Source organism: Anabas testudineus, chromosome 19 (assembly GCF_900324465.2).
Source record: "Anabas testudineus chromosome 19, fAnaTes1.2, whole genome shotgun sequence".
NCBI classification, from domain to species: Eukaryota; Metazoa; Chordata; class Actinopteri; order Anabantiformes; family Anabantidae; genus Anabas; species Anabas testudineus.
Window position 1 is genome coordinate 3,271,516 of NC_046628.1, and position 21,937 is coordinate 3,293,452.

Below are 21,937 nucleotides of genomic sequence, written 5' to 3' on the forward strand. Positions count from 1 at the left end.
GTGTTATCTTAACTGAACAGTCTGATGAGTGTAGAGGTGTGTGTGTGTGGATTTTCTGTTGTGTTTCACTGAAAGTAAACTCGACCTTCTGCCATTACTCAGTTCACTCATGTTAATGCACACATAAATACAGACTTATTTACTGACATTTGTGTCTTAACCACACTGAAAAGTGTTTTTAGTGCAGAGATAAACACCTGCTGGTTGAGGAATGTTTAAATAAATCAATCTATTTATATGTCCCTTCCTCCACCTGTGCATCATGCATTGTCTTTAGCACCAGAATACCACACACAGTCAAACTCAATTTCACAGTCAGGCTGTTTGTTTCACAAAGCCAACCCTGTAGGCTGTTCATATTCTGTGATCATAGTAAAAAATATTTGTTTAAAACATGTCAGGTGCTGTAGAATTTCACAAGACACAAGAAACGAAACGCAAGAAGAAATATTTAATGTAAGGATGTAAGTGTGAGGTCACTTGTAATAAATTGCCAGGTCAAAGTTTCTTATAGAAGTTTATTTTAGAATAATCAACTGTCAAACCGTCAAAAAAATAAAAAAAAGAAGACTTCTCATTGAATAAAATCAACATAAACAGAAATACATTTAATCATTTAATTCTAAGCCAATGTGCTGTATGTCACGTCCTGCTCATTTCTTTCTACCTGTTTTAAAAAGGAAAGAACAAAATTCAGCGAGTAATATGTATATATATATTTTTTTTCTTTTTTTCCCACAGGTGGGTTAAAATATTTACCCTCTGCACATCTTGTTGTCTTTTGATAACCACAGATCTATACAGGACGTCTACATCACCCTCAGCGTGCGATGCCTGTGCGAACGTGAAGAAGGAGAAATGCATGTGAAACCGTGTGTGGCTTTTACAGTGTCAGTGTACATTTATTTTATGCCCTTTCGACCTACATTTAACTTCCTCCTCCTCTTCCTCTGCTGAAAAAAAAAAGATCATCAGTAAAACATTAGTTTTAACTGAAAATATGAACAGTTTGACGAATTGAATACAACCTCACATCGCCCTAAGTACAATCCTGAGATTTTTGAGTTTTACTTGTGTCCATTCTCTGCTTCTTTGTTCCTAAACGTCACCATATTTCACACAAGACGTCTTGCATTAGTGTAAAGAACTAATTAACATTTCTTACCACTGTTAAAGCTGATGACTGAGCTTTGGTTTGACCTGAAGGTGAAACAATAAAAATCATTTTTACTTGCTCTATCATCTCATATTAAAGGTATTTACCAACAAAATATTGATTAACTAGATTTATGAAAACTCAGAAGAGACTTACTGTATCTTTTCAACATAAACCAGATTAGTGAGGTCACTATTAGAATGATAGTCAACACAGTCAAAGCGATCATGAGACTCAGTGGGTAAATAGAGGCTCTGTAGAGAAAATTTGAAACACATTAATAGAAGTTTAATACCTAAGAGAATCTTAAACCATCTTCACATATGCACTTCGGACTATCTCCGGAGGATCAGGTCCAGACATTGTGCGTTCACACGTGCATCACACAGCAGGCGCTTGACCGGCACAGGAAAATATTCTGTGTGGGGCAGGCCCCTTTTTGTTTGGGGTGTGCTGGAGGCAGGACATTGATATTGAGATATTGCGGTTAGTGATCCCCAGCTAGCATTAGTAATTCTATTATTATTAACATTTTATACTATTATCTTATATAAGATGATTAAAATAATGTATGTACATTATCTGATGTAACCAAAGTGTTTTATTGACCATAAAACTGCCACAGAGCTCAAATATTTACAAGAAAAACAAAGAACTCTGACCCGTAGTAGTCACTCTGAGCTGGTGCCTCAGCTGCAGGATCAGTCGTAGGATCCACAGGTACTGAAATATGAGACAAAGTGGTTGAATGCTTTCATTGAACACAGTAAATACAAGAAATCACAAAACTTTAGTCATACTTAAATTACTTTTATGTTAAAAGAAAATGAAAGGACACATACACATATTTGTATTGAATGTTTTAGTGAATTTAATATTTATTTTCAGACTATACCCGTTGTAAGTGGCGCGGCAGTAGTAGTAGGTCTTTCATTGACAGTTAGATGTACGGGCATCTGTAGGTCTCCTTTGACACAGAAATACCAGCCGCTGCTCTCTGTCCTCAGTCCTCTCATAGTCACCGTGACAACACCGGGGACGTTTACGTTGATGATCACTTTTGTTCCATCTATTGATCCAGACGACTCCTTCACACAGGACCCCCCCAGCCTGCACCAACCACCTTCTCCAGAGATACTATGGTAACAGTTGATGGTTACATCACCTCCGTTAAATCCAGTCATCTCCTGATGATCCACATAGAGCTGAGGGGAAACCTCGATGGAGAATTAAAAAAGAAAAAAAGTAAAATAACCACCTTTTACATTTGTTCTTAAAAGATTAGAGGATTTAAAATGTGCTTAAAGTTACTTTAAAAGTTCTTACCTCTGGTGACTGACAACCTAAAATATTTCCCAACATCTGAACCATCTTTTATCTCAACAACACACCAGTAATGAGAGTCATCATCCGTCAGATCATTAATAGTGACAGTGAAGATTCTTTGGTCTTTGTCATCAGAGATAGAAAACTTTTGTGAAGATCCTGCTTGATCTGTTTTAACTGTGTATGAACAGGTCACCCAATGATATCCGTCACACAAGTATTTGACATGATGTGTGTGTTCTGACTCATAGAGACATGGGATTGAGATGGAGCCTCCGGCCTTCACTGACACTTCACTGACTGTAGTTATGCTGTGAAGTCCTGCAACAAGAACCACGTTACTGACATTAGATTATTACTCAGCTGACAACCATCTTCTGACATAAAGAACTGACCTGTGAGTCCGGTGAAGAGGAGAACGATGCTGAGATGAACAGACATGTTAGAGAGTGAACAGACAAGACGACAAAGACCAACTCAGTGTGATGCAGATTTTCTGCTTCCTCGTTTTACTAAAGAAGCTGCTGCAGTAACTAACATTGCTCCTCCTTCTGCTATAAGACAGCTGCAGTAAACGGGTTTGGTGATGAATCAAATATATATATACAAAAATAAATAACCCTAGAATAACAGGACATTAATGATGACATCAAATACCATAGTGAATACAATATAAAGTCAAAGAGTCTAAATAGAATATTGTATATTGTTTTGTCTGTGGCTGTGACATGGTCAGTGTGTTTTTGTGGGCTTATTCACAATTACTATTTGTGGGTTTGGTGCCCCCTGTTCCATGACCTTCCAGCAGCTGAAAGCCGCCCTCACTGATGCTCCTGTCCTGGCACACGCCCTTCATTGTGGACACAGATGCCAGTAAAGTGGGATACACCAGGTTCATTCTTAGATCCCACCATGCATCTTTCACCTGGCTGCTCAACGTCAGGCGGCACCAGACAGGGGTACTGACCGTGGTCCATGTGGTGGCTGCGTCTGGCTACTTTGAGAACTCCTAAGATAGTGCATCACTCGAGGCAGCACTTCCACCGGCTGGGCTGGCCCGCCCAATACTCATATGGTCGGCTGCAGCAGCACCTGCACCTATGGAGTGGGTTGGAGTGGACGCCCTGGGCCTCTTCCCCATCACCAAAGCCGGCATCCGTCATCGGCTCCTTTCCCCGTGTCATTTCCTCCCTCTGCCAGCAGATGTCTCCAGACTTTCTCTTTTACCTTCTCACAGTCACACACTCACATAGCTCATCCGGTGTTTAGTCTGACTGTGTTGTTGTTTGTTCTTTTTTTCCCCACGAAGATCAAATCAATTAATTGTCAGTTTTCATTCAAGCGTCAATATCTGCAATGTATTTATAATTAAAACAGAGAACATAAAACACATCTTCCTAAACCAAAAAAGTTGCTCATCCTTAGAGGGAACCTTTATGGTTCCACTGGTGACATTTTAACAGGACAGATAACATGAGTTAGTTGTCACAGTAATTGACTGAAGTCACTAAATTATAGATTTCTACCGTGGAAACTGCATAAATAAATATACACAATATTTGAACAACCATCTTGTCAGTGGGGAATTGATAATAAAAGATTTACTTAGAAACAAAAATGTCATTTATTTAATGTGTAGAAAACTATACATAGGAGTTTATGTTTGCTGTAATTGTTCTTTAGTTTCTATTGCAGGTAGTTTTTTGGATGTCTGATGCTTTGTAGGATGTTTTTAAGAGTGTACCACACTAAGGCTCTGCACACACAACAGTGGTTTAATTCAGTTGCAAGTCTGAAATCAGAAATTACTTCAATTACACAAATGCTTGAGTGGTTTGCAGTTACCTGACCTGAACCTTCCCTGAGCTGAATGACTGTGTTTAATTTTTTAATGTTGCCTCCTTTTTCAGCCCGTGTTAGCTAAATCGTCAATTACAGAACAAATACATGCACATATTTTTATCTAACACTCAGTAAAACATTAAATATGTGCACTCTCCAAAAAGTAAAACTTTATAACCATAAAAAAATGCATATAAAGTAAAGAAATCAAAATCATTCAATGTCACGAAAGCCACATAATAAGTTCTAACTTGTAGCTGCAGATGGCACAATATAGCTCTGCTTTTGGTTTCTCCATATTTGTGTTGCTGTGAATAAAACAGTCTAATAAATGATATTTGCAATGAATAAATGTGATTTGATCATTGTCATTTGAGCTGCATTGTTAAAACAGTACAACGTCTTTCTCAAAAACCACGACTCAGAACATGTGTATGTAGAATGTACAGAGAATCTTCACTTTAAAAGTGAAACAATAAAAACTCCTGATACTGACTAACAACTGTGCAGCACGTGTACAGTTATCAATAGAATATTTAGGGATAACATTCAGGACATGAGTTTATTAATTATTAATTTAAGTTCAGCATGAACCTAAATTTAAATGTCTTTTAAAAGTGAAGCATATAGACAAAACCACAATGGTAATGAAGATCAAGAAGCTAAGACGGATGATGAAGGTCTTCGGATGATCATAAACACTGCAACAGAAAAACAGAAAAATACAAAACATAACCATAAACAGGTTTGTTCTAATGTTGTTATTACATATACTACATATATATATTAGATATGTATATATTACATATGTTTTTCACCGTCTCAAGTTGTTGACTTAGTTAAACATTTTCAAATACATTTTTATGTCACTGTCTGTTGTCAGTTTAAATGTATGTTTAGAAATGTTGGACTAATTTAAATGATCACAGAATGGTCAATTGAAAGGCTGCTAACCTGGGCTGTCGACTCTGAGCTGTCGTTGGTGGCTCTGTTGATAAAATAGAAAGGTTATTCACAGTTTCAGAAGTAGGTTATGGGTTGATTGAACCTCTTGTTGCTGTAGATTTGGTCATAGAACCCACCACAATCACACAACAAGAAAGCAAACACACAAAGAGCTGTACATGACAAATATGTATAATTAAATATTTCTAGAATATTTTATTATGTTGCCTCACCAATAGTAAGTGTTGTGACAGTAGTACTAGGTCTCTCCTGTTTTTTAATAACAGTTAGATGTACGGGCATCTGTAGGTCTCCTTTGACACAGTAATACCAGCCGCTGCTCTCTGTCCTCAGTCCTCTCATAGTCACCGTGAAAGCACCGGGGACGTTTACGTTGATGATCACTTTTGTTCCATCTATTGATCCAGACGACTCCGTCACACAGGACCCCCCCAGCCTGCACCAACCACCTTCTCCAGAGATACTATGGTAACAGCTGATGGTTACATCATCTCCATTAAATCCAGTCATCTCCTGATTATGCACATAGAGCTGAAGGGAACCTTGATGGAAAAAAAAAAAAAAAAAAAAAAACCCCAAAGATAAATAACTAAAATAAGCAACTTTTACATTTGTTCTTAAAAGATTAGAGGATTTAAAATGTGCTTAAAGTTACTTTAAAGGTTCTTACCTCTGGCGACTGACAACTTAAAATTTTTCCCAACATCTGGACCATCTTTTACCTCCACAGCACACCAGTAATGAGAGTCTTCATCCGTCAGATCATTAATAGTGACAGTGAAGATTCTTTGGTCTTCGTCATCAGAGATGAACAACTTGTCGGAAGTTCCTGCTTCATCTGTTTTAACTGTGAATGAACAGGTCACCCATTTGTGTCCTCTACACAAGTATTTGACATGACTGTGTGTGTTCTGACTCATAGAGACATGGGATTGAGATGGAGCCTCCAGCCTTCACTGACACTTCACTGACTGTAGTTATGCTGTGAAGTCCTGCAACAAGAACCATGTTACTGACATTAGATTATTACTCAGCTGACAACCATCTTCTGACATAGAGAACTGACCTGTGAGTCCGGTGAAGAGGAGAACGATGCTGAGATGAACAGACATGGTAATGAGTGAACAGAGTCAGACAAGTAAAAACAAGGACCAACACACAGTGACAACAATTTTCTTACTTCCTTATTCCTTAATTCTCTTCCGTCTATCATGAGGCAGTTGCAGTTCACCGCATCTCACACAGTATGACGCCAGCATAAGAAACATTTAAATACTAGATTTTAACAGTTTTGTTTCCAAATTCAGATTTGATACATTGACAAACCTTTGGTGGAGTTTACAAAACTCTAGTTAGATCACAGTTTATCACTTTATCATGAAAAACAGACACTACAGGTATTTCAGTCTAGTGGAGCTTTAATGGCCCTTTGCAAAAGTCACTGTCTTGATATCTGTGCTGCAGAGCAGCTGGTGGTGTTACTACAAGAAGCAGTGCGGTGTGAATATCTAATGGGGAATGTCAGCACATCGTCATAACCCTTTTGTTTAGTCCTGTGGCCCTGCACAGTTAATGTATCTATCAGCACTAAATAGCTAAATTTAAAGAGGAAGAAGTTGTTCATATCAAGTCCCCAGTAACAGCGCAGGGATCTGAAGCTACTGTTGGCATAGAGGTCATAGAGGACAACCTCCACATATCACACTCACTAGTCATCTGTATTATTTAATGGTTTATAGGGTGTTGAGGATTGTAATAATGTTTATGTGGCTGAGTGAGGAATCCAGTGTATGAATGAATTAATATATTTTTAAACTATTGTTTGTAATAATAAATAACAGACATAATAAACTGATGTGTACTTGTATCATACAGTTCAGAAAAGATGATCTTATCTGTTTGAGTGTACAGGATGGAAAGACTTCAGCTTTGTTTTAAAGATAGAAGATCAAACTTCCCTTTTTCAATTCCATACCTCATGAAAGGAAGTGAGGTTTCTGAGAGAAATAAGAAAGATGACCTCCTGAAAACATTTATATTCTGTGCATTTTATTGGTTGGACATTCTTTTTCTACTGTTACCAATTCACTTGCTCATTTTGGAATCACCCAGAACATAAGTCATTACTCTCATCCTATTCTAATAGTTTACTTTTGTCAGTTCAAGAGATCTGATAATTGAGGATTGGACTGTATTTTTTTTGGCCGGCCGCCAGTCAAACACAGTAATGTCATGGTTGACAAACCATGTTAGTTTTAGCACTATGGACTGGTGCTTAGTCCTCCTGGAAAAGGAAATCAGCATCTATATAAGGCTTGCCAGCATTAAGTGTTGCAAAATCTCCTGGCAGGCAACTGCATTGACTTTGGACTTGATGAAACACAGTCGACCAGCCTAGATAAGACACGTCTCATGTTCCCGAGTGGCTTGATACCCAGCATGCAACAGTTGTAGCAACAGTTCTTGTGCTTTCAGCGATGACCTTCTGCAGCTTACCCCTCTTGTATAGGGTGTCAAAGATCCTCTTCTAGAGAACTATCAGGCAACCATTCACACATTGATTTACTCACATTGACAGCTATGAACTATTTAGAGTTCCCCTACCGAAGTGACTTTGGGCTGTGGGTCTAATTATCTCTAATTCAGTTATCGCTCTTACTCACAATATTGTGTTATATGTGTGCATTTGTGTGTAGATGAATGTAGCAGAGACAGAAATAACTCTCTAAATAAAATGTAATCACTAGCTCCTCTATTGACATAAAAGATTGCAGCAGTAACATTTGTACTGTAGGTGATTATACAGAAGAGAGGTCATCAAAGCAAAGGTTTCATTATTATATCCTGTGTCTCTGGGGCTGAGGTTGCACATGCTGAACCAGTCAGACCCCAAACACTATGATGACATCTCAAATGATATGTTCTGTGAGATCTTTTACCTTTAGTGCAGTTCAATCCGGCTGCACTTAGCATGCAGCCGGATGAACTGCTTCTGAGAAGCAGCAAAGCATATGGTTCTGTGCGTTATGGCACCAGCAATGGTAGATGTGATATACAGAAATAGTTTAGATATTATTTTTTACATCATTGAACTTGAATTCCTCCATAGCCAGTCAAAAAAGCAGGAAAGTCTTCACACGATTAAACCTATTACCTTTATCAAAGTAAAACTCAGCCATACTATATAAATACTTACGCGTTAAAGGAATCGTTTAACAGTCCCCAATACTGCAACCAACATTATCTTATATATATACTTGCTTTCTGGCATAGAATATGTTTAAATCAGTATAAATACTACTAAAATGCTGCTGCTTTACTGCACATGTGCAGAACTCAGTTTGCTTTTCTCTCCTGGAAGTCCACTCACCTAACTAATGTTAAGTATTATGTAGAAGGAGGACATTACTCACAATATGTTAGTGAAATCAACAGGATAAAGACATATAAGTAAAGCATACTGATAGATTTTAAGAAAACACGTGTTACCTTTTACAGTGTAGGTATGATTTTAATGTTTTAGATCTTAGCAGCACCCTGTCAAATCTGTAGCTAATATACAAACAACAAAACATTGTTACAGTTATAAATGCATCAAAAAGACCTGTAAACGATATTTTACTCTAAATGAAATAAATGATCTATGTTAAATTTGGCTACATAATATTAGGTCCACTATCGATATCTGTCTCTGACATCTGACAGAACGTGCTGTATATTTATGTTATATTAACAGCTGATGTTGGCAGATTACATTGACTAAATGCATTCAAACTCAATTTTTCCCTTCATGACATCACCATGACACAAACACACAGAATCAAACAGTGCATCAAAAGTTAATTAACACAATTTCAACACATCTACTAGTAGTGGAGCGTTTGTCTATTTACATTTTAAGCATTCTTCTGTTATTTCTGTGCAAGAATGTTCATGTGCTGCAACACAGTAGGTTTGTATGTATTAAACAAGTAAGCACTTATTTAAAGCATTCTCTAATGGGAAAAATAAAAGCGAGCAACTTTCAAAAATGATACATGAAGATCACAGCAGACAAGAGACATTTAGACTTTCTCATAAAAAAGAAAACAGTGATCAACAAATACATAACACAGCATTTTCATATATTTATTTATTGGAAAGCCAGCGCACTATATGTAACAGCCTCATCTTTGACCTGCTGGAGAACAAAAGGACAAGAACAAAGATTTAAAAAACAAAAGGTGACTTACAATAAAATGTGGTCAGAAAAAAAAAAAAAAAAAAAAACTTGTTCAAAGCTCAAGCCTCTTAATATTTACCGTCTCTTGAGCTTGATGACTTGTGGTGATCACAGGACTATATGTGACATTCACATCTACATCACTCTCATCACGTATTGCCTGCGTGAGAGATAGAAGATTAGTAGAAATACATATGAGTATTCATCTTAACAGTTTGAAATGAGTGCTTTCTTTTAGGGTATGGTTATATCACATTGTGAAGAATCGGCATGATAATTATAAAGTTTTGATCACAGACAAGTTGAATTGAGTTCTTATTAGTAATAAAAAAATCTATAAAGTAAATATTTGTGCTTGTGACTTACATTTTATAAGTGTGGTTTTAAAACAACAAGACACATTACAAGCTGCTTTGAAGATGTGCTTAGCATATAAACTAATGCAATTTATATGATCCACAAATATGACTGCTTATACTTAGCCTCATGTAAGCAATATTTACACCATTGTATTGGTTCTGTTACCATACCTAGATAAAGAATGAAAATACACTGTTCACAACTTCCCATACCTAATTCCTCTTTTATGACAGCAAATTAACCACAACAATTCTTCCTCAGCACAAAACAAAGTGCATGTTCATACTGTCTTATTATACAATAAAAGGAAGAGGTGATGAGACAGCAGTGTTGAGGTATTTTTTTTACAAAGTTTACTTGCACCTGCAAATTAAATATAGAACCATCTCAGTTTGAGTCAACAGTGTTAAATACTGCACTGCAAACACTCATAGACGTCTTTGGTAGAGAAAAGAGAAAAAAAAAAAAAAACTGTCTTACCACTGCAGCAGCTGATGACTGTGCTACATTTAGATCTAAAAGTAAAACGGTAAAGTTCCTGTTACTGACTTTCACACGTCTACATTTCTAATACAAACATGTAACAACTAAATACTGAGAAACTAAGTTTACAAAAGCACAGAACAGACTCACTGAATTGCTTCATCAAAACCCAGATGATCAAGACCACCGTGATGAGGATCACCAAAGGGAGGGTAAAACCCAAAGCATAGATGGAAGCGCTGTAAGAAAGGTTGTTAGTTGAATGTTTCCTTTTACTTTTCTTGCTATGATATTTTTGTTGTACTACTCTGAGATTTGTTGTTTTTGTAGTGTTAACGCAGTTATTAGAAATACTTTTGAACTATCTGTTCCAATACGTGACACGGCTACAGTTACAGTTCACCTCATGGAGACTTGGACTGAGCTTGGTTCAGTGTTTGGTTTGGCAGGTAGTAGCAGGCAGTGTGTTTATCCTGTGCATTCCATTCCTCTAAAGGTAAATCATAGTAGCTCACGTTGATGGATTCCTTTGCAGCTCCATCTGAGGACTTGCTGAATTTATGTGCTAGGGATTGGTGCTTGGAGTGGCAGATGATTGAGGGTTTGGGATTTTGGAGAGGAGACTCAGTGAAGGTGCTATGTCCAAGGTACAAACCAGAAGTCTCTGATCTCTGCTGAAGCTGTAGTTTTGGGGGTATGTTACATGTTATGCTGGCTAACTGTCTAGTTGCAGACACACTAACTTTTTCCACATTTTGTTATGTTACAGCCATATTCCTAAATGGATTAAATTCATTCTTTTTCTCAAAATACAAACAATACCTCATAATGACAGAAGAACAATCATCTCTGCAGCACTCCACCGATCAGGCCTGTAAAAGGCACATGACAGCCCAAATGCACCTGAAGGACTCTCAGAGCATGAGAAACAAGATTCTCTGGTCTGATGAAACAAAGATTAAACTCCTTGGCCTGAATGCCAAGCGTCATGTCTGGATGAAACCAGGCACTGCTCAGCACCTGGCCAATACCATCCCTACAGTGAAACATGGTGGCGGCAGCATCAGGCTGTGGGGATGTTTTTCAGGGGCAAGAACTGGGAGACTAGTTAGGATAGAGGAAAAGATGAATGCAGCAATGTACAGAGACATCCTTGATAAAAGCCTGTTACAGTGTGCTCTGGACCTCAGACTGGGGCAACGGCTCATATTTTAACAGGACAACAACTTTAAGCACAGACTCAAAATAACAGATGAGTGGCTACGGGACAACTGTGAATGTCCTTGAGTGACTTAAATCTGACTGAACATCTCTGGAGAAATCTGAAAGTGACTGTGCACTGACACTCCCAATCCAACATGACGGAGCTTGAATGGTATTGCAAGGAAGAATGAGAGAAACTGCCCTAGAATAGGTGTGCTAATCTTGTAGCATCATATATACGACTGGAGGCTGTAATTGTTGCTAAATGTGCTTTAACACAGTACTGAGCACTGTGAATACTTATGTACATTAAAAAAAATGTGAAAACATTTCTAACAATCCTCCTTTACTTTGTCAAAATGAGGACATTGTTGTAGAATTCTGTAGAAATAAGGATTGAAAGTCTGATTTGTTTTGTGTGTTAGAGTTTAAAAAGTGGGCAAAAGTCAAAGCTGCCACACTTGAGCTGTGCACAACCATTGATGGTAACTAAATGTATGCATTTAAATCGTGTGTGTGCAAATGCAACATACTTGTGGTAGTTGCGTTGTCCTGGTCCCAGAATAGTAGAGATTCTAGCTGCTGTAAGTGTAGCAATGTGAAACAACACAATGATTACCAGAGTTATAGCACAGCAATTAACACAATTATGCCATCTATGTTAAAGGGAGATTATTACTAACACCCTCAAATGGCAAATGTTTATTAGCAATATCTTGTAATACTTTTCTTATAATTTCTTGACATCATGAGTAGTTTGATACCCACTAGTACTAGGTCTCTCTTGTTTTTCATTGACAGTTAGATGTACGGGCATCTGTAGGTCTCCTTTGACACAGAAATACCAGCCGCTGCTCTCTGTCCTCAGTCCTCTCATAGTCACCGTGAAAGCACCGGGGACGTTGACATTGATGATCACTGTTGTTCCATCTATTGATCCAGACGACTCCATCACACAGGACCCCCCCAGCCTGCACCAACCACCTTCTCCAGAGATACTATGGTAACAGCTGATGGTTACATCATCTCCATTAAATCCAGTCATCTCCTGATGATCCACATAGAGCAGAGGGGAACCTCGAGAGAGATCAAATTAATTGTGTTCAGTCGTATAACTGTATCATCTTTTTCCCAGTCTCATCTGGTAGATTGCAGCTTTTATATTTATTCTAAGTACTGACTGATTTTAATTTTATGATTTTACGTATTGATCCTCTTTAGATTAGAAAGATTTTTTTAAATACTAGCGGTTGCAATGTGGTTAAAGATACCCTAAAAGTTCTTACCTCTGGTGACTGACAACCTAAAATATTTCCCAACATCTGAACCATCTTTTATCTCAACAATACACCAGTAATGAGAGTCATCATCCGTCAGGTTATTAATAGTGACAGTGAAGATTCTTTGGTCTTTGTCATCAGAGATAGAAAACCTTTGTGAAGATCCTGCTTCATCTGTTTTAACTGTGTATGAACAGGTCACCCATTTGTGTCCTCTACACAAGTATTTGACATGATGTGTGTACTTAGAGTCATAGAGACATGGGATTGAGATGGAGCCTCCAGCCTTCACTGACACTTCACTGACTGTAGTTATGCTGTGAAGTCCTGCAACAAGAACCATGTTACTGACATTAGATTATTAGTCAACAATAAAAGAAACAGTTTTCATTGTAATTACAGTCATATCATCTTCTACCATAAGCAGCACACACATAGAGAACTGACCTGTGAGTCCAGTGAAGAAGAGAGCGATGCTGAAATGAACAGACATGTTAGAGAGTGAACAGAGACAAACAAGACTGACAAGAAACTGTGGTGCAACTTCCTTAGTGGTTAACGGCGCTCTTTCTTCTACATTAAAGCAGTTACATTACACATATATAGATATGGTGTTATTATCTATAGAATTATCACAGATTTTGAAAAAGTATGAGGTGAAAACAGGATTAAAACTGGCAACACTGACACTAGGAGCTGAATGTTTGAAAATGCATGTTGAAAGTAAAAACAATATGGTTTTAAAACTGAAAAAATGTGATTACAACTTTTCAAAATAAGATTTCAAGATTCCATTTACTTAAACCTGAAACTTCAAGTTTTAAAACAGAAACATATCATGCAAACATTTACAAATAATATTTAAATGTGATTTTTTTTTTTTTTTTTTACAATATTCTATTCAGTTTATTCAGTTTCTACAACTCTTAAGAAGGCCAGGGTGGGAGATCCAATCACATAGCTTGTAACAGAATAGGCGAATCAGCTAACAGGGATAGTCTACATGTGTCAATTGGTCATGTTGGAGGCCAGTTACAAAAGTAGGTTTTCACAATGTTTTTTCAGTCAGTATTGCTGAATCTAATAGTGAAATACTAATTTAATACTGACAGAAGCGTGTATGAGGACTTGGAAATCCAGAATTGAGTAGAAATTGAGAATAGAAAAAGTTTGCCATGAATTAATTTTAGGGGTAATCATCAAGTCATCTGTGTGATCTGAATGTAATTTCATATTTGAGAGGCACAAGCTGAGGCCCAACTCAGGTAATAACGTATCAAACAACATTTAAGGGGAACACGTTTAGGGGAACACCTCCATTTAAATGTAAAATTTGATAGACAGAAACTTGATTATCACATCAGAGGTTGGAATGGTACAGGAACCGCATTTGTGTTTACTGTACACTGAAGACATTTGGTCTGTCCCACTAATAGCAGTAGCCACTGAGCTACGTCAAACTGGCAGGCCCAAGTGCTAAGACCCCTGAGAAATTGAGGGGAAATGCAAAGTAGACCCAGTGGACAAATGTACCTACTGTAATGTATTGTATAGTGTATTGTGTAAATGTAGTGCAGGTGTACTACAAGAATCCAGCAGGGTCTGAGCCTCCACTGTCAAACTCTCTGCTCTCCATTTAGCACAAATTCTAACTTGTAATTGCATTTTATTTTTCAGATGAATGGAACTTGGTACATAGGTAAAAATTAGAAAGTTAAGCAATAACATAAAATAATCCCGATTTACCAGTGCTTTTGGTAAAGCATGTGCATTGACATGATAATTCATTACTTAAATGGTAATAATACTGTATGAAACATCTGGATTGGTCTTTGATACAAATAAAACACTTAACAGTTACAGATGTGGAGGAAATTGTTGGTGTCCTTCCGTTAAAGAAATAATAAACCACAGTTCACTGATATAAGATGAAACTGACAAAAGTAGTAGTAATAATAATAATGTTAATAATAAATAAAATAACCATAATAATAGTAATGAATCAATTAAGCAGATGTTGCTTTTGAGTTGTGGCTCAAAAGAAGAATGTACAAAATGATGGTACTCCTAGAAAAGAGGGACATGTTAAACTAAAGATTTTCATGATTACATTTTTTTGTACATTTTTATTTAGTTTTGTCAGTTTTACGTTATTTCAGTGACCACTGTGGATTATTCTTTCTTTAAAAGAAAGGTTACCAACAATCTATAATCAACAGCATCTTTGCATTTGTTTCTATTAATCATAGTAGGAAGGGCAGATTAATTTGATTCATTAAAATCCCATGCAAATTTGTACTTGACGTCCTTCATTTTGTCTTTGTAAACGGCGTCAAAGTGCTCAGCTTCTGCCTCTGTTAGTAGGTTTTTCCAGTCTCCAACAATTCCTGAAACACAAGAGGAACCAGATTACATCTGAAGGAAAGGTATTTAAAACCAGAGTCCTGCACAGGGTCAGATCCCTGTGGGTAAATTGTTAGTAATGCAGTGAAGTGTTGTAAGCACGCTTCACTTCCATGCATCCAGTGAACGTGGAATTTATACTTTTGCTGACAGAGACGCACCTTTTCTGAGAAATTCGGACTTTGTCTGGTCCATGAATTCACGAGGAACTGCCGAATAGTTGGACATGTTGTTCTTCTTCATGTTCTTGAACACACACCTGTCGGCTATCTTCTCTATCACCTCAGCATCAAGAGGTTTCTCCAAGAACTGAGCGATTCTGGCCACGGAGTCCTTCAGGTCCTGCATCCCAGAGAAACCCAGGAGGAAACGTTCAGGAAATGAGATTTTAGTAGACTCAGACTGTCCTGAGCAGTGTTGTTAAGACTCACCGTGATCATTTCTTCATAGCTGATGTACATTATTCGTTCTTTATTGTCAGCACTCAGCCAGCCCTTCACGTGGTCAAACCACGAGCCAAACATAGCTAGAAGGAAATGAAAATCATCAAAAGTAAAGCTCAGCTTTTTCTAATCAGTATTATGACTAGAGCTCCTGTATGCAGCAGACGTCTAACACTGAAAAGAACCTTTCCCGTTGAGGAACTTGTCCAGGAACTCGCTCTGCGGGCCTGGTTTCACCAGGAAGGACGCAATGTCATAATAATGATAGGAGGATGTGAACACGTCTTTGGGGTTCCTCATGACGTAGATGACCTGCAGTGACAACACAGCAGCCATCTATCAGTTAATCCTCTGCCACGCAGCGTTTACTGTAGTTGTTCAGTTTTCAGCACATGTGTACAGCATGTGGCAAACGTACCTTTGGCTTCACTTCGAAGAAGGATGCCGGCATCATGTTGTAGTGGAAGTGAGTGGAAAACATGCGAGGAGACGGCCTCTGTTCTAGATTGAGGATGCAGGCCCGCTGCTCCTCCAGCCAGGGAACACGGTCCCAGTTGGGAAGAGTTTCAACAGAGGCCGGATCTCCTCCGCTCACGACCAGAGGAACAATCTCCTGCATCCAAGTCGTCCCTGCACAAAGGAAAAGAGCAGATTATTCTTCCCTTGATAATTATTGTGACATGTATTATATCTGTCTTTTATTTAGCTCTTATTGCTTTAGAATCACTCTTGTTGTTTTTGCATCACTCTTATTGTTTTTGTTACAATCTTCTTCCAGGGGAACTGGACGTTTCCTGTCTGTGCAGACATGAAATAAGAACTCAGAGAGCAGAAAGTGCAACATCTGTCCTGCACCAGCTGATCCACGAGTGGACTGGAAGTGTGACTTAGGACATACAGTATCATCGCTATTTAACTATTCAAACATGCAATGAGAAACTTTCCAAACTCGACTCGACCTTTGTGCTCGGACTGAACACGGAGCACAGGGCGGATCGACGTCAGGTCGCTGAAGCTGCAGCTTTAATTTGCTTTTCAGCGTCTTTTTATGTTAGAGAAACGATCAAAAGCTCAGCTGCTCCACAGTGAGGACACATATAACGGAGTGTGTCCACACGTCCTCGCTGGCGGTGACTGACCTGACTTGGGATACGTCGCCACGATGATGTCATCGGGACGAAAGGCGAACTCCTCGTAGTATCTGAGGCTGTGTGGGGGGTGCAGGTGGGACGGGACGTACACTCCTTTGTACACAGTGTACAACTCAGCCTCCGTCATCGTTTAACAGCAGCAGTGTCCGCAGATCCACTAGTTGGGTTGCACACGCAGCTTCCACGGGCGGACTCGGCTGCACCGGTTGGGTCTCCCCGTCCCTCGACGTCTCTTCCGGTCTCTGCGCTCGACTTGTCCTGCAGATCGAGGACGGTCTTAATCAAGAAGAAAGTCTAGGACATGTGAAAAAAGACAGTGTAGTCCACTGGTGAGCGAGCTAGATCTAAGCTGGCCCGCACACGTATCGATCATCATCATAGTAATCAGCTGGTTAATCAATAATAACACAGCAGGATGTGTGGCTACAGCTGATTACTTAATTTCTTTATGAAGACAGAAGAAGTGGTGCATGGTTCAGTGATTTATAAGATGAGTCATGAAATAACCAGTGGAATAATCAGATTGATTGATAAATTAGTTAATTCATTCTGTAAGGCTGTCTATGTGTACTGGATCCTAGTTTTTTCCTTTACTTCCATAATTGTATCACAAATAATGAAACCTCCTCTTTGAGTGCTTGAGGTGTGGAATACAGAGAATGTACCCATGTGCCACCTGTTCACTGGTCCCATCCACAGACACAGCCTTTAGGACATCTAGAGAAGCAATCTGTGTGTATTAAACATCTTCCTGAAGTTTGATGAAAGAAATTATTACGTTAATTAAGTGAAATCTTTATCTAAAAAGTTGTTTTAGTCAAGCTCATGCAACTCCAATTGAAATTATTAAAGCAATGGCAGTTCAAAACTGCCCTGCACATAATAGTGATTCAAATGAATGTGGCACATGTATTTAGGTTAATGAATGTTCCAGATGGTAAATGGTTATAATAATAATAATAAAAAAAAAATTATAAAACGAAAAATTGTTCCTACCAGCAAATTTTATCTTTTTGTTTTCAGATCTGAATGTATGCAAATAGATTTTTTATTTTTTACAGGACTATATCATTGTTTCTGCCTCCACCGAGAATTTGAGTTCGAGTGTCCCTGTGATCCCTGTAGGATCTGTGCTGTCACATCTGCTGGTTTGAAGTCACCTCGCCTGGAATAGGGAAACGGGGGTCCACCATTTGTAATGTACAATTACAGGTTATGATACTGTACAAAAAATTGTTCTGTATGTACTGTATGTTACCATTTGTAGCTCATTGTAATAGCTGCATTAACCCGGTATGTTTCTGTCATGTTTCTGTGTGTGATCCAAGCTGTAGAGCTGGGAGCTTGTGCCATCTAGTGACTAATGTCTGTATTACACCTATATAGTTGTTTCAGTATTCACAATTCAGTGTATCTGGAATAAAATGAATACTTACTTTATTACACATAAACACGTTCATTTACAGTTTATTATATGCAAAAATCCAATGTTTAAATTTGAGTGTACCCGTTGACTCTTAAGTACTTCACTTTCTTTACCTCTGCCCCCTGTAACCTCACCGTTCCACTTGGTTCCCTCCCATTCACACACGTAGTCTTGCTGCGACTAACATTCATTTGTCTGCTTTCCAGAGCACACCTCCACCTCTCTCGATTTTCCTCCACCTGCTCCCTGCTCTCGCCATTGATCACAATGTCATCTGTGAACATCATAGTCCGTGGAGATTCCTGTCTAACCTCATCTGTCAGCCTGTCCATCACCAGAGCAAACAAGAAGGGGCTCAGAGCCCATCCTTGATGCAAACCCACCTCCACCTTTAACTCCTCTGTCACACCTACAGCACACCTCACCACTGTCTTACAGCTGTCATGCATGTCCTGCACTACTTGAATATACTTTTCTGTGATCTCCTTCCATCTTCCCATCACACTCCCGGCACCTGTCAATACATTTCCCTCCCTGTCTTTAATCACTCTAACCTGCTGCACATCCTTCCCATCTCTAGCTTTTTGCCTCTCCACCCTGTACAAACCCACCTCTTCAGTCCACTTCTTCTTAGCTAAGCTCTTTCTTTGTGTACACACCCAGACTTCCTCATTTCACCACCAAGTCTTCTTCACACGCATGTTTTCTGTCTCCCTGATCACATTAGCTGTAGTTGTCCAGTCATCTGAAAACACTTCCTGAACCACTCAGAGCCTGTCTCACCTCTTCTCTGTAAACTACACACCATTTTTCCTGTTTCAACTTGCACTGATTCATCCTCTGCTCTGCTTTAGTCCTTTTCATCTTCCTCCTCACCATAGTCATTTTACACACCACCATCCTGTGTTGTATCTCCCAAACAACGCACGTCCTTCTTCCACCATCTCTATCTCTGTCTGTTACTATTTTACCAAGTAGGAAAGTTATCTATACAGTCAGCATGTTCATTCACCAGAAACCTCCAGAAGTGTTGAATATTGACAGATGATGCCTTCACCGCTGGCAAGATGAACTATTCTGGGGAATCTAGGGAGGCTGTGTTGGAAAACATGCAGAAATAGCAGTATTAAAAAATAAAAAGACAGGCTGTGCAGTGGGACCAGTGAAAAATCCCACTTTAGAAACCCTATGTACAGGCAGCAGGCAGAAAAAAGGTAGCACCTAGGTATAAACGTGGAGTCTTAACAGTGGCAGCTAAAGAGCTGATCATTTTAGCAATTACAAAACAGAGCTACAGCTTCAGCTTCATGAGGTTTAAGTCTTGAGAAGTCTGAAGTGCCGTTGATTTGATATCGACTGCCAAGTTACCTTTATCAGTCTATCTTTGCCATCCTTATTTATGGTAATGAATGTAGGCTTTGGGACGCAACTAATACAAGTGGTTGAAATGGTGATGTTTGGGCATTTTATCAGGATGCCTCCTGGACGATTTCTATTAATTTACAATGCCGTTCTGGGCAAATCCAACTGCTAGTTGGATGTTCCTGGAGTAGGATTAACGTCACTGAGAAGGGGGACGTCTGCACTACTTTGCTGAACCTACTGCCTCTGCAACATGACTTGAGATAAGCGGTAGAAAACGCATGGATGTCGTTGGCAGAGCTTTGAGTGTGATGCAGGAAGAACAGCAACGCTCAACAAGATTAAAGCATAATAAATAACCTCTAACCAAAGATAATTGAGATTTATTTTAGAGACGTGTGTCTCAGTGAGAGCTGCTTTACATACTGTGCAGGAATTAACAGCAGCAACTGGCTGTTAGTCCTCATTTCCTCAACTACTGCTGTAAGACAGCTGCACAGGTAAATTATTCTCGTTTTAAAGCACCAAAGTCAATGCCAAATATGCAGCTTAGCACTGACAGACGGATTTCACAGTCTTCACACCTTGTAATTGAAGACGACCTGGAAAAAAAAACTTACTAATTATCCTCCACAGTGCACAGCTTGCTAATCAGCAAGAAGACGTAAGGAGTGAAGACTGCATAAAACTGAATACAAGAGAGTTATGATTGAGCCCAGTAAGCATCCCATGCTTCCAGAGATAGACAGACATGACTCCTGTATGCTACACATTCAGTTCATATGTAGACTGCACAGTATAAATAGACCCTACATATGCATATTAATATTAAATAGTAAGCTTAATTCGTCTACTTATCTTTTCATCCTTTCACTGAAAGATACAGTAAACTAGAGAGCTTAGTGTTGCACTAAGCTTAGGTCTGTACTGTACATGACTGCCAATTCTTGGTGTGTGTTTTGGGCTCAATATGTTCCAGTGCTTGGCATTTGGGTTAGCACCAGGCCCCTGGATTTGGACCAGCATACTCTGTCCAATTCTGTGGTGTCTTTCTGCATGAAGCCTGTCTCACAATTCCTGCCCTGGTCTTATACATTTTGCTGATGATGTCACTCACGTTTGTTACTTAGTCAGGCCTGTCTATCATTCCTTATCCAACTACAGATACTAGCTACTTGGACGTTTTTTTCCTGTCACCTGACTCCTATGCCCAATTATTCATAAATCACCCAGTGACCTCTGTCCTAGAATCCAAATTAATTTGTTGACAGCAAGTGCAGGTGGAAGAATTATAGCGACTAATATTCCTTTCAATGTGCATTTAATTCCTAAACCTAACCATTTTCTTTTGGAAGCCCCACAACTTTGAATGCTGATATCTTGCGGCCGGTATACTCTCTTTGGAAAGGCTCCTTTCTCCTTGTTGCAATTTCTGCAACTTTCCAAAACAGACAAGCTGACGTTGACAACAACCATTTTCTCATCCTCGATGGTCAATTGTTGTGTCTCACTTTTCCAAGAGGTGACGCAACCAGGTGGAGATTATAGCCTGTCACTAAGTATTTCCCCCCCATTCGTCACAAAACCATTTCTGTCACTTCTCATGTGAACAACAGTGTGACTATGTTCCAAGACACACATACACACACACACTTTATATTTGGTATATTGCAATGGACTAGGAACCACTCTACAGTGTCTGTGCCTTTCACCCATTCACCCAGAGCATACTGGGTGGATGGGTGAAAGCTGCTGCCTCAGTTGATCCTGCATACTAGAGTGTGGTAAATGGATGAGCGCTTACTTTAGTGCTTTTCTATTTCTACAAGAGAAGTGAACAATGTTCCAGTGTGAGGTTTCAGAGAGTGTAGGGAAAAGAGTTCAAACCACAGTAACACATGATTCTTAAATGGAAAAAGTGCCCTGATGGGTGGAATGGATGCTTTTACAAAATGGGCCACTGTATTCATTTATTTTTATTTCACAGGCTTCTGTCTGTAAAATGGAACAGTAAAAAAATAACCCTAATCTAACCCAACCATTGTAGCCATTGTTTTAATTAAGCAGCAGAGCCCCTGAGGCAACCACAGTGACACCTAATTAGATTTGGTACCACATATGTAATTATTAAAGTACACCTCCGAGTCGTGGTGCACAGTTTGCCACAGTTCTATCTTCACTGTGGACTTTGATCTGAAGCACTGAACCAGGAGAGAAACTAAAAATAGTTATTATGCCCTGCCATGTTTCTTCTCCGAGCTTTAAAAACCAGTGGGTGGTTTGTTTGTACACCATCTCCTTATCTCTATTAGTT

At 38.9% G+C, this 21,937-nt stretch overlaps 3 protein-coding genes and 1 long non-coding RNA gene across 9 annotated transcripts; all 4 read right to left on the reverse strand.

The window, feature by feature from the left end:
* Positions 1-498: 498 nt before the first annotated feature.
* LOC113156831 lies at positions 499-2,986 on the reverse strand. 5 transcript variants are annotated; one of them, XM_026352182.1, is made up of 9 exons: positions 2,878-2,986; positions 2,482-2,803; positions 2,052-2,371; positions 1,819-1,879; positions 1,313-1,410; positions 1,166-1,200; positions 927-950; positions 760-834; positions 499-667 (listed from the first exon to the last, which is right to left on the reverse strand). In XM_026352182.1, exons 1-9 carry the CDS (start codon positions 2,921-2,923, stop codon positions 623-625), a joined length of 1,026 nt encoding a protein of 341 aa, XP_026207967.1. In that variant the 5' UTR covers positions 2,924-2,986; the 3' UTR covers positions 499-622. The 5 variants fall into 5 exon arrangements, with proteins under 5 accessions (XP_026207967.1, XP_026207966.1, XP_026207971.1 ...); XM_026352181.1 differs by having other exon boundaries at positions 927-953; XM_026352186.1 differs by lacking the exon at positions 2,878-2,986 and having other exon boundaries at positions 927-953; positions 2,052-2,361; positions 2,483-2,656.
* A 1,498-nt stretch (positions 2,987-4,484) lies between these two features.
* Positions 4,485-5,553, reverse strand: LOC113156832. Its single transcript, XR_003298314.1, has 3 exons — positions 5,503-5,553; positions 5,279-5,312; positions 4,485-5,025 (listed from the first exon to the last, which is right to left on the reverse strand). It is a non-coding gene; the product is annotated as an uncharacterized LOC113156832 (long non-coding RNA).
* A 3,246-nt stretch (positions 5,554-8,799) lies between these two features.
* Positions 8,800-13,538, reverse strand: LOC113155939. Of its 2 annotated transcripts, none has more exons than XM_026350692.2 (8): positions 13,286-13,538; positions 12,845-13,165; positions 12,327-12,635; positions 12,092-12,140; positions 10,506-10,594; positions 10,353-10,387; positions 9,592-9,672; positions 8,800-9,467 (listed from the first exon to the last, which is right to left on the reverse strand). In XM_026350692.2, exons 1-8 carry the CDS (start codon positions 13,329-13,331, stop codon positions 9,423-9,425), a joined length of 975 nt encoding a protein of 324 aa, XP_026206477.1. In that variant the 5' UTR covers positions 13,332-13,538; the 3' UTR covers positions 8,800-9,422. The 2 variants fall into 2 exon arrangements, with proteins under 2 accessions (XP_026206477.1, XP_026206476.1); XM_026350691.2 differs by having other exon boundaries at positions 8,800-9,470.
* Positions 13,539-13,734: 196 nt separating this feature from the next.
* Positions 13,735-18,205, reverse strand: sult2st2 (sulfotransferase family 2, cytosolic sulfotransferase 2). Its single transcript, XM_026352257.1, has 6 exons — positions 16,824-18,205; positions 16,103-16,314; positions 15,870-15,996; positions 15,673-15,767; positions 15,403-15,583; positions 13,735-15,225 (listed from the first exon to the last, which is right to left on the reverse strand). Exons 1-6 carry the CDS (start codon positions 16,960-16,962, stop codon positions 15,101-15,103), a joined length of 879 nt encoding a protein of 292 aa, XP_026208042.1. The 5' UTR covers positions 16,963-18,205; the 3' UTR covers positions 13,735-15,100.
* Between the last annotated feature and the right edge of the window lie 3,732 nt (positions 18,206-21,937).

Excerpts from the sequence above, each read along its gene's own strand:
- LOC113156831 (XM_026352181.1), bottom strand. The coding sequence starts at position 2,923 with ATGTCTGTTCATCTCAGCATCGTTCTCCTCTTCACCGGACTCACAG. Across the intron at positions 1,411-1,818 it reads GCTCAGAGTGACTACTACGG|AGCCTCTATTTACCCACTGA; the intron begins GTCAGAGTTCTT and ends TTTTCTCTACAG. Across the intron at positions 1,201-1,312 it reads GTTTATGTTGAAAAGATACA|GTCAAACCAAAGCTCAGTCA; the intron begins GTAAGTCTCTTC and ends TTTCACCTTCAG.
- LOC113155939 (XM_026350691.2), bottom strand. The coding sequence starts at position 13,331 with ATGTCTGTTCATTTCAGCATCGCTCTCTTCTTCACTGGACTCACAG. Across the intron at positions 10,595-12,091 it reads GGACAACGCAACTACCACAA|CGCTTCCATCTATGCTTTGG; the intron begins GTATGTTGCATT and ends CCTTTCTTACAG. Across the intron at positions 9,471-9,591 it reads GTCATCAAGCTCAAGAGACG|CAGGTCAAAGATGAGGCTGT; the intron begins GTAAATATTAAG and ends TTTGTTCTCCAG.
- sult2st2 (XM_026352257.1), bottom strand. The coding sequence starts at position 16,962 with ATGACGGAGGCTGAGTTGTACACTGTGTACAAAGGAGTGTACGTCCCG. Across the intron at positions 16,315-16,823 it reads GGCGACGTATCCCAAGTCAG|GGACGACTTGGATGCAGGAG; the intron begins GTCAGTCACCGC and ends TCCTTTGTGCAG. Across the intron at positions 15,226-15,402 it reads GTCCGAATTTCTCAGAAAAG|GAATTGTTGGAGACTGGAAA; the intron begins GTGCGTCTCTGT and ends CTTGTGTTTCAG.